Source organism: Artemia franciscana, chromosome 7, assembly GCF_032884065.1.
Source record: "Artemia franciscana chromosome 7, ASM3288406v1, whole genome shotgun sequence".
NCBI lineage: Eukaryota > Metazoa > Arthropoda > Branchiopoda > Anostraca > Artemiidae > Artemia > Artemia franciscana.
The window spans coordinates 52,566,119-52,580,392 of record NC_088869.1 but is presented as its reverse complement, the minus strand read 5'-3'; the positions used below and the strand labels follow the sequence as shown (position 1 = coordinate 52,580,392).

Below are 14,274 nucleotides of genomic sequence, written 5' to 3'. Positions count from 1 at the left end.
TTCAAAACTTTGACCAGTGCTTACATGTAGTAATGGCTATTGGGAAGTGTACAGGCGTTTTCAGGAGGATTGTTTTGGTTGGAGGCAAGGGTTGAGAAGAGTGGAATATGCTGGGGGAACTTTCCATCGAGGAATTTGTCATGGGGGAAGAAAATTTCCATGAAGGGAGCGCAGGATTTACTAGCATTACTTAAAAAAAACAATGAAAAAGTTTTTTTTCAGCTGGAAGTAAGCAGCAGCATTAAAACTTTAAACGAACAGAAATTATTACCCATATGAGGGGCTCACCTCCTCCTAATACCTCGCTCTTTACGCCAAAGTATTTTTAGCAATTTCAACTATTTATTCTGCGGCTTTTGTGATTCAGGTGTCATTCTTAACGAATTCGGACAAAATTTAAGCTTTAGTGTAAAGAGCGAGGTACTGACGAGGGGGCGAACCCCCTCATATATGTAATAAAAACATAAGAATACAAAAGTTCTTTACGCAAGCTAATTTATAAGTTACGTATATCTTTTACTTATAAAAAGATTCGTAAAAAATTAAAAGTTCTAGTAAAATAAATAGTTGAAATTACTAAAAATACTTTAGCGTAAAGAGGGGGTATTAGGAGGAGGTGATCCCCTCATATGGGTAATAATTTCTGTTCGCTTTAAGTTTTAATGCTGCTCTTTACTTCCAGCTGAAAAAAACTTTTTCATATTTCTTTTTCCATTTTTTTTTAAATAATGCTAGTAAATCCTGCGCTCCCTTCATGGAAATTTTCTTCCACCATGACAAATTCCTCGATGGAAAGCTCCCCCAGCCTATCCCCCTATTCTCAACCCCTCCCCCCAACCAAAAAATCCTTCTGAAAATGCCTGCACACTTCCCAATAGCCATTACTATATGTAAGCACTGGTCAAAGTTTGTAACTTGTAGCCCCTCCCACGGGGACTGTGGGGGAGGAAGTCGTCCCCAAAGACACAGTTATAAGGTTTTTCGACTACGTTGAATAAAATGGCTATCTCAGAATTTTGATCCGTTGACTTTGGGAAAATAATTAGCGTGGGAGGGGGCCCAGGTGCCCTCCAATTTTTTTGGTCACTTAAAAAGGGCACTAGAACTTTTCATTTCCGTTAGAATGAGCCCTCTCGCAACATTCTAGGACATCTGGGTCGATACGATCACCCCTGGGAAAAAGAAAAAGAAAACAAAAAACAAACAAATAAACACGCATCCGTGATCTGCCTTCTGGCAAAAAATACAAAATTCCACATTTTTGTAGATAGGAGCTTGAAACTTCTACAGTAGGGTTCTCTGATACGCTGAATCTGATGGTGTGATTTTCGTTAAGATTCTATGACTTTTAGGGGGTGTTTCCCCTTATTTTCTAAAATAAAGCAAATTTTCTCAGGCTCGTAACTTTTGATGGTTAAGACTAAACTTGATGAAACTTATATATTTAAAATCAGCATTAAAATGCAATTATTTTGATTTAGCTATTGATATCAAAATTCCATTTTTTAGAGTTTTGATTACTATTGAGCCGGGTCGCTCCTTAAACTTGGAAGTTAACAAGTTCTATACCTAAACCCGGTTCTCAATCTGGCTCAGTACCTATGAGTACATTGGTATTGAATTGGTGATGAAGCTGCAGAGGGTGAGCTTAATGTCCAAGAGGCATTCACTATATTCTTTGCCAGAATTGGTAAGAATATTGCCTCTACAGTTACATTGTCTCGGCCTAAGCCGGGCTTTAGATCTTACCATGGGCCGTTTTGTCTTAAGTCCATGTTTCTAGAACAGGTAACAGTAAGCGAAATTACTAAAATTGTTAATGGCTTTAGAAACTCATCCTCATCTGGGCTAGATTTTATTCCTAATAAGTTAATTAAATCTATCCTCTCTTCAATTGTTTTGTCTGTAACAAAACTTGTTAATCTTTCATTTGAATTTCGAGTTTATCCGTATGCTCTCAATCGTGCTGGGATTTTTTTTTCGAATAAAGGTGGACCAAGAATCGATCCAGCAAATTATCGACCACTTTTAGTTTTATCAGTATTTAGTAAAATCTTTGAAAAGTCTTTGCTTTCTCGTCTCCTTGCTTTTCAAAATCCAAAATTTTTTTCTTCATGATTTTCATTTCGGTTTTCGAATGAAGCACTCCACTGAATAAGCATGAATGACCCTTTTGACTTTATATACACTACGTTAGATTCGGGATTACTTCCGGCTGCTATATTCCTGGATATTCGTAAGGCATTCCATTCCTTAACCCATGAAATCCTTCTATTGAAGAATTCACTTTTTGGCATAAGGTGAAATGTACTTTTTGGTTTTAATGGTTTTAATTTGGTTTAATTTGGTTTTAATAAATGAAAAGGTAGTTTAGTCTAAGAAATTTTTTGTGTATAACATAAAATGATAATCTTAATTAAACATAGATCATAAGGAATATTTACTCTTGCAAGTATTGAAGAGATATATACGAGAAACTGCGCCAAAATTAGGTTTGGTGGGAAAAACAAGATCAGGCAGAGACTAGTGCAGCCTCTCGCATTAGCAATTTATGATCCTGCCATAAAACATAACTTTTCTCAAATATCTTACCTCTACGCCCTACTGATTTCATATTTCGCATTCAGTATAATTTGTGCAAACACAATTTAACCATTTGTACCGTTGAGATGTCTCTTCCCACCCAGGGGGGGGGGCTGCCTACGAGGCATTTGTTTTCAAATTCTTCCTATAGTCTACATCATTACTAAAACATAACGTTGCCATTAGCAAATTTTGCTAATACGCTTTTCGACATCAATAACATCCAGCCTCAAAAGTTAGCTTGTCATTGATTTCTTTCCAAGAGCCTAATGGTCCTTAGGTTCTTTTTTCCCTTTGATGTAAAAGCCAATAATATCACACTAATGGTATAATGCAGTGCCCACGCCACCGAAGACGAAATTGACAATTAAGAGAAAAGCATGCTTCTGTGACAATCATAGTGGAGATATGATAGTGCAATTAACGGGTAGGCATAATAATCAGTGGGGAAATATAATTGATATTTCCCTCGCACGTTTAAGTAACTATGGCAATGGAATAGTAACACACTTTTGAAAAGTTTGAACGCCGGTATAGGAACTCTTAATTAGAAAAAGGTGTAGGCTAATGTGTCTCAGATTTAGGTTTCAAGTAAGCCCCGTTTTCAGGCTACTCTACATCCAACGCGGGATTGGATACAGGCTACGCATATTATCGTTTTCACTGCTCGTGTTCGGGTCTTTCGGAACCCGTGCTGAACCATGCTATTCTGGCACGTTCTAATTTTGAAGAACTCGTGTCTAACACGCTTGGGAACGATAGATGACAAGGCTTTAAACTCTTACTGGGTTGAACAAAGATAACCTGAAAACGATTTTTTTGAAATTGCTGGACGATATGATTTCGGTAAATTAGCTATGCCAAAGAGAACGTACCGAAAAAAAAAATATAGATGGTTATCTTTTAGTAAATATCAATGGTTCTAGGAGGCTGTCTTTTAGTTGGGTTTGCACAGTTTTAACTGCAGGGTTTCCAGGTTGTCACCTGATTTTAAAAGACGAAATAGCAAAAAAGCTAAAAAGTTTATACACGAAAAATTTTGTTCCGCTCTCAGTATTTGCCTCAAGTGGAGGGAGTAGTGAATTTAAAAAAGAATTAATTAAAGGGAAAATGTTACGTGAGGATAGTTGATAAAACATTGCCAAGAAAGGATACGCTTATTTTTGGCCAAATGTTGAACAATTTATAAATTCTGCAATATTTGATTATTCATACACAGGATTTATTACCAGGAAAACCGGGTGTCAAACCCGGTACCTGAAAACGAGGCTTACAATTTTTTTTCCCTGACTTCATTAGGACTCATTTTGACTTTGTAAATAATGTATCAACTCGATTTGCGCGTCTATACATTTCTTAAACTTGGACTGCAATTTTGGCTTAGAAAATAGTTACACCGGAAAAAGAAACAAAGCACTAGTTTATGAACTTAATAAAATATCAGAACTATACATGCAGGTCAATTGATATCAGGACCGTAACCAGGACTTTTGGTTTGAAAAGAGAGTCCAATATATATTAGGAGAAGGGTTTAACTATAGAAAAGTGTTTTTAAGTCCGGAAAATTATTTATTTATATGAAATTTCATCATGTAAAATTTATAGGATATTTTACAGAGATGGGTTCAGTCTTGAACTGCTCGAGTTACTTAAATAGAAAAAACAAACTTCTTCAACTGAAAGTAAGGAGAAGCAATAAAATATAAAACAAACCAAAATTATTCCATATATGAGGGAGCAACCCCTTCCTTGGCCTCTTTACTCAAAAGTCTTAAAGCTCTTTAAAAACTGTTTTAAAAAAACACAAACTCTACGCTAGTGTGTTACACAATTATTGTTGGTAATTGCATTACTGTAGTGATTTTTGCTTCAGAAACTAAATAATTAGCCCCTTGCCAAACCAAGACTAGGTTGGACCCATTGCCAAACTTAGTCCCTTGCCAAACCAAGACTAAGTTGGGGCCCATCGTTACTGAGTTTGTTGGTTCACCATTGCTACCTGCGGTTCACTTACACGAAACTAATAATCAAAATCTAGGGTTCTATTTCTCCCGCTTTGGCCCTCCTCTCTTTTACTAATTTATGTCCTCAAAAATTTGTCATACTCAAAAGCTCAATTAAGAGCTCATTTTCCACTTAGAATTCTCGGACACAATTGATAAATTAGTAATGAAATTCCAGGCGTCAATAACCCTCATAGAGCTTAAGCAATAAGGGAAGACTATGAGTTAGCACTTTACTAAATGACTTGATTTCAATAGCTCTTCCTTCACACCTTCTAAGGACTCCATTGTTTCCTTGACGAATATTAGGAATCCATTATGGTCCAACGTGACTTACGCCGTAAGAGGCTCATTTGGTTCGTCGATTCTATCTTATTTCGTGACTCGTTTAAGGTTTAAATTCAAGATCAAATCCTTCTCGAAACAAAAATAAAAAATATTGTCAGCTCAGATAATGGAACTAACTAGTTGTTAAGACAAATTAAGCATAAGATGATTGATCATGAATGTAGTATAACAGATGCAAACAGAATATGACGACTTTAGTAAAATTTGGAATTTTTGAAATTCTTTCGTGACAGACTTACACTTTGAAAGAAACTTGATGAGGTAATGACTATGATATTCATTATAATGGTTTGAAGACTTTTGTCAAAAATTCAAAATGAAAAGACTTGTGTCTTTACGGTAGCACACATAAAAGTGACTTATCATCGAACTAATTCTTGAATAATTTTTAGGTTTATTGCTAACTTGCTGGTCCAAAGGAGATCTTACTTTACAATCTAATGTATGATTTTTGATTGAATCAATAATTGGCTTAGAGTCAAATAAATCATAAGGAACAAAATAAAAAGGAATTTCAGAAGCCAGTTCATTTGCTTTTGAATTAAAAATCGAATAGTTGTGAGCGTCAAGGCATGGCTAATTGTAGAAAAAGCCAAGATAGATAGTCCAATTGAGTGATAGGCAACTCAGGCATTAATCCCCCTTTATTAGGATTGTATGAAAATAATGTTAGGTCATTTGTTAATAGCTGTAATTAGCTATTTGTAGTTCATTTGTTAACAGCTGTAAGATACTTTAGATCTTTAAATCACAAAAACAATACCACAAAATGACCTTCTTTTCAATAACACATTCCATAATCATTAGACTAAAAATAACAAACACCAATGTAAAAGGCATAGACAGATAAGAAATCCATGCTGGGAGGCAACGAAATGATTTTGGCCCTCCTCCAGTATTTGCTGCCCCTGACTGTAATTAGCGCAAATGGCAACTCCTTGGCAAGTGGGCACTTGCCCTTAATCCCCCTGGATATGCCCCTGATAAAAAGTTTACAATTATAAAAAATATAAACACGAGTAAATTTCTCTATATTATTACTACCCACAGCTTTGACATTATGCTCAAGCTGAAAGGACACATCCCAAAATTTTTGCAAACCTCCTTACCGAGCGAAAATGTTTTTTCGACTGAAATTACATCAAGCAATCACATTTTTATAGACAAGGTGACGAAGAAAATTACCAGAGTTACACTGCAATGGAGATTTAAAAAAAAAAAAGAAAAAATATCAGTAGGCTCCCTCTGGCTCACAAACTGAAAATCATAATTCGATATGTCCTGTCCCAAAAAATACCCACCTTGTTCAGCCCTGCACTGTCATATTACACAGCCTGCTCCTCATTTCAAACTTTTAGCAAAAAAGTATCAGATACATGCTCAACAACCAAATTTTCCCCGCGTTTTGAAAAGGAGAAACCCATCGTATCGCTTCGGAAAAAAAGCGCTTTGAATAGAAATTGATAACCAGTATTAACTAAGAGTCTAACCATTTCCGAGGAATATGTTACTTTTATGCCAATGAATAAAAATTTGGAAACTAGCAAGAATATTTTTTTTTCGGTGAGAGATCTTGTTTAGAGACCTAAAAGGGCTAGCGAAGAGTTGGAAACATTTTTGACCAAAAGAAAAACAAGAGCTAAGAGCTTATATGGCGCTCGCGACGAGGTCGGAAGAACCAAGAGCTCATATGGCATGAGCTCTAGCAAAATTCTAAGAATCAACAGATTGATTTAAAAGGAAAATCAGAGGCTTAATGCCGGTCGGGATTTAAAATAAGAGGCCTGAGACACGAGGTCCTTCTAAATATCAAAATTCATTAAAATCCAATCACGCATTCGTAAGTTAAAAACACCTCATTTTTTCCAATTTTTCCTCTCCCTTGAGCCCCCCCCCCCCAGATGGTTGAATCGGGAAAAAAGACTGTTATCAAGTCAATTTGTGAAGGTCCCTGAAACGCCTACCAAGTTTCATCGTCCTAGCACGTCCAGAAGTACCGAACTGGCCAAAGCAATGGACCTCCTTAACTCCCCAAAGAAAGCGGATCCAATCCGGTTACGTCAACAACGTATCTACGACATGTGCTTATTCTTCTCACGAAGTTTCATCCCGATCTCTCCACTCTAAGTGTTTTCCAAGATCTCCGGTTCCCTCCTCCAGCTCCTCCCAATGTTACCAGATTGGTCGTGATTTAAAATAAGAGCTCTTAGACATGAGTTACTTCTAAATATCAGATTTCACTAAGATCCGCTTATCCGTTCGAAAGTTTAAAATATCTCAATTTTTCTAATTTTTCCGAATTACACCCCCCCCTTCCAATGCCTCCAAAGAGAACGAATTTAGTTCGGTTATGTCAATCACGTATCTAGGACTTGTGTTTATTACTCCCACCAAGTTTCATCCTAATATCTCCGCTCTAAACGTTTTTTAAGATTTTCCGTTTCCCCCTCCTATCCTCCTTAGTATCACCGGATATGGTCAGGATTTAAAATAAGAGCTCTGAAACACGAGGTCCTTCTAAATATCAAATTTGATTAAGATCCTATCACCCATTCGTACATTATTTTTTCAATTCCTCCCCCTTAAGCCCCAGATGATCGAATCGAGGAAATGACTGTTATCAAGTCAATTTGTTCAGGTCACTGACACACCTACCAATTTTCATGGTCCTAGCACGTCCAGAAGCATCGAACTCACCAAAGCACTGAAAATCCCCAACTCCCCCAAAGAGAGCGGATTCGGTCCAGTTATGTCAATCACGTATCTAGAACTTGTGCTCATTCTTCCCATCAAGTTTCATCCCGATCTCTCTATTGTAAGTGTTTCCCAAAGTTTCCGTTCCCCCCCTCCACCCCCTTTGTCCTTGGATCCATCAGTGGAACATCTGAGACATAAGATGTTTCTACATATCAGATTTCATTAAAATCTGATCACTTATTCGTAAGATAAAGATGCCTCAATTTTCATGATTTCCCATACCTCCACCCCCCCCCAGAGAGTAGAATCGGAGAAAAGACTGTTATCAAGTCAATTTTTGCAGGTTCCTGATACGCTTACCAATTCTCATCGTCCTAGCACGTTCAGAAGCCCAAAACTAACCAAACAACTGAAATACCCCCCCCCCCCAAACACCCCCAAAGAGAGCAGATCCGATCCGGCTATTTTATTCACGTATCTAGGACTTGTGCTTATTCTTCCCACCAAGTTTTACCCCGATCTCTCCACTCTAAGTGTTTTCCAAGATTTCCAGTTTCCTCCTCCAACTCCCCCAATGTCATCAGATCTGGTCAGGATTTAAAATATGAATCGGGGAAGAGATTATTTCTAATTTAATCTGGTCTGGTTCCTGATATGCCTGCCAACTTTCATTGTGCTAGCTTATCTGGAAGTGCCCGAACTAGCAAAACCGGGACCGACAGACAAACAGACCGACAGAAATTGTGATTGCTACATGTCCCTCGGTAAATACCAAGTGTCATAAAACGGGGAGCCACGTTATTCAAGGGGGTTGGCCGTCCTTGTACCTGTTAAGCCACATATGAATCAGTAATATTGATCAGGGTTATAAACAATTTTCAGCAGGCCCGTAGCTAAGTGAGAGGGTTAGTTTTTTCTAAGTAATTAAATCTCATAATCTTGGCAGGTTCGAGGTCATATGAGCTGTTTTTTTCGGTCCTAGTCAAGGGCTTAATTCCTGTATTAGATAAATTAGTCTTGAATAAAAAAAAATATTAAAACTGTGTGGAAAGCTATTGTACAAATTCTTGAGTGTCATATTTAAAAAAGTGTTACTCTCCGCCAGTTCGTGCGCATAGGCATACTTCCAAAAATAAATAAAAACGAAATAAGGGGGAAAAAATCAAGTGCCATTCCATTTTTTGAGGGGATAGCATTTTGTCTTATTTCCAATTATCATTTTTCTATCTGGAGAAGACATAGACATGGTCCAGAAATAATTGTAATGCCACGCGTTGAGACAAGTCATTAAGCACTTTCTAATTAGTTTTGAAACCCCTGGGGTACAAGCGACTGGGACAATTAGAAATTAATTGGGACCCACTTGCTATTGAAGCCTTGTGATTCTGATAAGATTAGCTCTAACATGTGTTTACACACTTCTTAATTAAAGAAGTTATCTGCTAAAGAGACAAAATGCTGTGACAAGGCTCATCCCAGAGGAGAAAGAGTAAACTTTAATTCTGATGATCTGTAAACAATACTTAAACCCATAGGTGGGACAAAATCGTGGTGGCAGTGGTAGCTGCAACCTAGTAAAAAAGCGAACTACATCCCATAGAAATCAAAAGTTTAAAGCATTTTTCAAAAAAAATGTTGAGGGAGGAAATTTTTGCTTACGTTGATATGATTCAGGGAGGAATGTAAAAAGCCGGTACACTAGGTTCATACGAATGCAAAAAGGCGGTATACTAGGTTCATAAAGATGATGTTTTGGGGAGGGCGATCAAAGCATAATAGAATGTCAGTTAGAAAGATCATAGCATATGTGATTAGGTCGAGAAATTTTTTTCCAATCGTGTTAAAAATAGACTTACCTTCTCTTAGAAAAATTACATTCTCCCTTCCTCAAATAAAAATTCAAATGGCGTCTCTGTTTAGAAATCATTAGCGCTAACTATAGAGTAAAATAAATAATTCAAGTGGAAGTTTGAAAAAAAATAACGCATTCCCTCCGAAAAATAATTCTTAGTAAATGTAGTTCGAAGTTGCACGGAAAACCAGCGATTTTACTGACATTACCTATCTATTACAAATTTTGTTCACGTTTTTTTTACACGGAATAAGTTTGAGTTTAATCTCACAAACGGCCTCTCACAAATGTTGTTAATTTAGGTTAAAAAAAAAAACTATCATGTTTTGATTTTGGAAATAATTTGATTGGCAGTGCTGAGATGAAAAACTTCAATCAGCAACTAAACCCCTTTTGCTTTTGTGTTCTATTATAATTTAAAATAGAAATAAAAGAATAGATTTTAGAATAAATTTAGGAGTTTTAAATTAACATCTAAGAAAAAGATAGAAATAATGGATTTGTCTTTTGATGAATATCTCGTAACTTCTGTCATGACTAAAATCCTGTTAGCACTTAGGCGTTTCCGATCTATTACTTTTTTTTTCCTTTTTTTTCTTTTACTTGGACTGTGATTTAGGTTCGGGTTTCCTAAAATTTTACAAACGGTTTGCCTAATCTAGACAAACCTTTTTTTTTTACATGAATGCGTAAAAAAGATGTCAATAAATTTTAACTTTAGTGAAATTGATTTGGTTGGAAATATCGACATGTTTTGATTTTTAGAAGTAAAAACTGTTCAGAAAAGCAGCATAAAGATTCAAACATTCAAATATCCTGATCTATAACTAATTCCAATTTATTTCATCGCTGTTTATTTTGCCTGTTGTTTATTATTATTACTGTTTTAGTTTTTCATTTTTTTACACGGAATGTGTTTTGGTTTTATTGCTGAAATCTTGCAGGCGGCGAACCCTATTGTTATTACACTAACGTTGCAGTGCTGACATTTTTGAGAAATTGGTAAGTTAGGTTAAACTACTACTCTTACGTTCAAAACACTAAAATGTTTTTATTTTCAGAAATAAACACCTTTATGGAAAAGTCACATTAAGATACAAAAATTCCATTTAGTATTCAATTCGCGTTTCATTTTTTATTGAATTATTTCTATTATAAAATCGAAATAAAAAAAAGTTGAAAGTCAATTAACTGCTTCAAAAATAACAACTAAGAAATATAACGTCTAAAAATGTTAGTAATAAGAACTAACCTGTATTCGATCTTCTGGCAGATCAGTTTTTAATGATAACATTTCCCGGGCATAAACATCAGGGTAGTGTGCATCCTTAAAGGCCTTTTCTAGTTCTTCTAGCTGGTAACTTGTGAAAATTGTCCTGGAATATAGACTATTACCAAACACTTAAATGAAAAACTCTTTTCAATGGAGGGAACTTGACACCTTAGAAAATATAGCTTTATTTCATTTTTTGAAAATGAGGGAACCAGCCCTACAAACTATGTTTGGCATTGGACATCTGACCAAGAGCAAAGCAAGAATTTGTGATCAAATATTTCAATGAACCTTCTCACTGTACTTCTATGCCCAAATTCGCACTCCCACTGGGATTTGTGTATATATTTCATTTTTGATTTCCGGTCCCTCTGCAACTCGTAAGCTTCTGTGTAAATTTCTTGAAATGATATTAGTAACAATAATATAATACTAATAATAGGCAAAATAATATCAATAGTAGCACTAATAGTCGAAATAATATATGGTTAAAGAGATGTTGTATAGTGGACAACCGAAGTAAAATGAATGATAGAGATAAATAATTTCTGTATATTTTTCTGTTATAAGCCTTAATTTAGCTTATACAGTGCTATATTTTTTCAATCAGGCTTAGAGTATAAGTGCAAATCTAGAGGCATTTAACGCTTTGATTGCCGTTACTTGCAGAGAATTATCCTATATGATTTTTCTCCATCTCCCTTGACTTTCAAAATCATCCTTAGTGCTTCACTATCACCGTTTCTGCAATAGCCCAACCTATCAAAGAGCAAAAACCTCCATAGAAACTAAAAATTAAAGGATACATATTTTGAAAACACTGTCAGCCATATTTACTTGACAATGATAACTAGTTTCTGGTTTGTTCTGGATCTTGGTCCTTCTGGACCTTATAATCAGTCAAGGAAATTTATTTATGTACCAAAAAGGTACTTCATGCCCTTTGAAATAGTCTCATATCAAAATAACTTTACCGTCAGAATCGTCATAGTTATAACGTTACGTACAGTTACAATATATGGGTATTTACAACTTTCTTTCTTAAAAATCAAAAGGAAACTGTATTTTAGCATGATAGCACTGAGGGTCTCCTGTCTTTTTTTGTCCCATAATCTACTAGGGGATTGTACTTTCCTCAGCCTACTAGGGAATGATTTTGTATCTACCTACTTTTTATAAACTCAGACTGACCGCTCAAAGAGAAGTATCATTCGGTACGAATAACGGCACCTTCGGATGCTATTTTTTATACCAGCACCTGCGACCTACAGGATGATTAATTTCTGGTGACGGTTGGCTAATTCTTTTCCATACATACTTTTTGACTGTACATCATTTTTTCGGTGCCAGAAGAAAGTGATATCCCCCCAAACAATATAAAGTGTTGGTGTTTTTTTTTCATTAGCAGGCTACTGAATAGTTGCAGTCTGTTGGTTAGGAGATGGGCACATTCAACTTTTGTTTTTTGTCCATCGGTTGCATATAAGACCAATACAACTTTGCCAAAATATAATACCATATGAACCCAACTTCGTTACTTTGATCCCACGCCTAAAATTTATGGCATTCACTGGGGCTAGGAGACGGGGTAGTTTCTTTGTGGAGAGTTCTTGTCAAGGAGATTTTTTGACTTGAATATGGAATTGATTGGTCTCTAAGCCCTCAGTGAGATTTAAACATTGCAAATTGACACTGAGCTTAATTTTCTTTTCGACCGATGAAGCTAAGTGGTTGAAAAAACCGTTATCAGTTGCAATTCAAAGAATTCCTAAAGGATGGTTTGAATTTGTTTTCTGCAGCAGTTAATGCTAAGACTACTGGTGTCGTTGAGAGGGGCAGCAAGGGGGCAGTTGATCCCCAATGATCTAGAAAAACTTTAATTTCTTAAGTAGATATTTTATAAAAGAAAACAATAGAAAAAAAAAGTAAAAGAAAAAATAGATTTTATAAAAGAAAAGAGAGGTACCTATGTCTTCTTTTTTTCTTCTTTTTTGAACTGCCAATTGGACAATCTTCGGATTTCCCTTGGAGATCTCGTCCTTCACCGAGTGCTAGAAAAGGAAAAGAATAATGAAAATGTCAAAAATTCTTTCAAATAAACTTGCCCGTATATTTCTTCTAAATTTAGGGAAATATATTTAACCTAAGTGGAGACTTCCAAGGCAACCTTTCAGTACCTAGTTACTGGATCAAAGAAGAACGGTCTTCCTAGAAATACCCATGCCATGAATGGCAGTCGCATCTCCATAATCTCAACATGTTCCCACACCTTGAATGAGAAGAAGCGGGGACAGCAGCTGGATTCTGAGAAGACTGGAGACTCCATGCCGATGCCCGAAGGGGCCTCCGGGGATGGAAGAGGACCTAAGGTTAAGTGACGCTTTTACTTTTTATCTTTTGAATAGAAATATTCAAAAAGGGCTCAAGAGATGGCATTCAAAAATAATTAAAGGGAAGCATTTCATAACTGGATAACTATCCTCATAGACAAATGAAAACAGGGTTAAGAGCACATAAACTCTGATTTGAAAAAGAAGACAGCGAGGGAATTTGATCCTTCCTCAGAGGTGAACCACACAGTCTAAGACAAGTGTCGTTGCTAGGAGTGGGCAAGGGGGTAGACTTGTCATCGGAGGTAGCAAATTTTGTGGCACCATTAGATAAAAGTGTTTTTAATCATCTGGGCATTTTACGGGGTGGGGAGGAGTAGGGTTTGCAAAAATCTCTATTACCCCAGGACACTGACAGACCTTCAACGCCTATTACATACAATTTGTATGTATTAATTTAAAAATAATTCATTAACACACATTTAAAGGCTTTAAACATTCAATACTGTCTAGTTTAAAATACTTAGTTTTGTAAGTGTGTCTCAAAGTTCATTAGACAGGTCTAAATTAACTTTTTTGTAGGTCAAGTTTTCCAACCATCAGTTATTTAAAGGTTGAAAGTACATTACATTGGGTGAAAGGCCTGACCAAAGGTAAAATACTGGATTAGAAGTGGACAACAACGAATAAAATAAAACTGTTTATTTTCTCTTATCAAAGCCTGCTCAATTAATTATAATGAAAGCTAAAAATATTTTGGAAACTATAGAAGAACTGTAGTTCCAATCAATATCTCTTACTGAAGAAAAAATCTTTGAAATAAACAAGCCTTTATGCTGGGTTTACCCCAAGGATAGCATGGATGGCAAATTGACAGGTCAATTTTTTGAAAAAGGAATCTTCCTGAAAAATATTTTTTTTACTTGTCAGTCAAATTTACATTTGTTGTGGTTTCTAATTCAAGTTGCAGAAAAAAGTGTCAATAGAAGTTAAATAAGACAATCGGATTATAAATGTCTCTAGGGAAAATCATGCAGGTAGAACCCTTGCTTTATTGAAAGGTTATTATCCAGAAATAATGTGTTCATACAACGAACTCTCAATCAAGACTCCTGATAGTGAACTGTCTGTATAAATATATAATAAATAAACATATCTTTTGGAGAAGGAAGATAAACATAATTAGAG

At 35.9% G+C, this 14,274-nt stretch overlaps 1 protein-coding gene across 1 annotated transcript in view; it reads right to left on the bottom strand.

The window, feature by feature from the left end:
• The window catches only part of LOC136029449 (visual system homeobox 2-like), a 94,920-nt gene that overhangs the window by 44,373 nt on the left and 36,273 nt on the right, over positions 1–14,274 (bottom strand). The window contains exons 4-5 of the mRNA XM_065707861.1: positions 12,723–12,807; positions 10,736–10,859 (exon numbers count right to left, since the gene is read on the bottom strand). Coding sequence (XP_065563933.1) covers positions 10,736–10,859; positions 12,723–12,807 — 209 coding nt within the window. The remainder of the gene's footprint in view (positions 1–10,735; positions 10,860–12,722; positions 12,808–14,274) is intronic.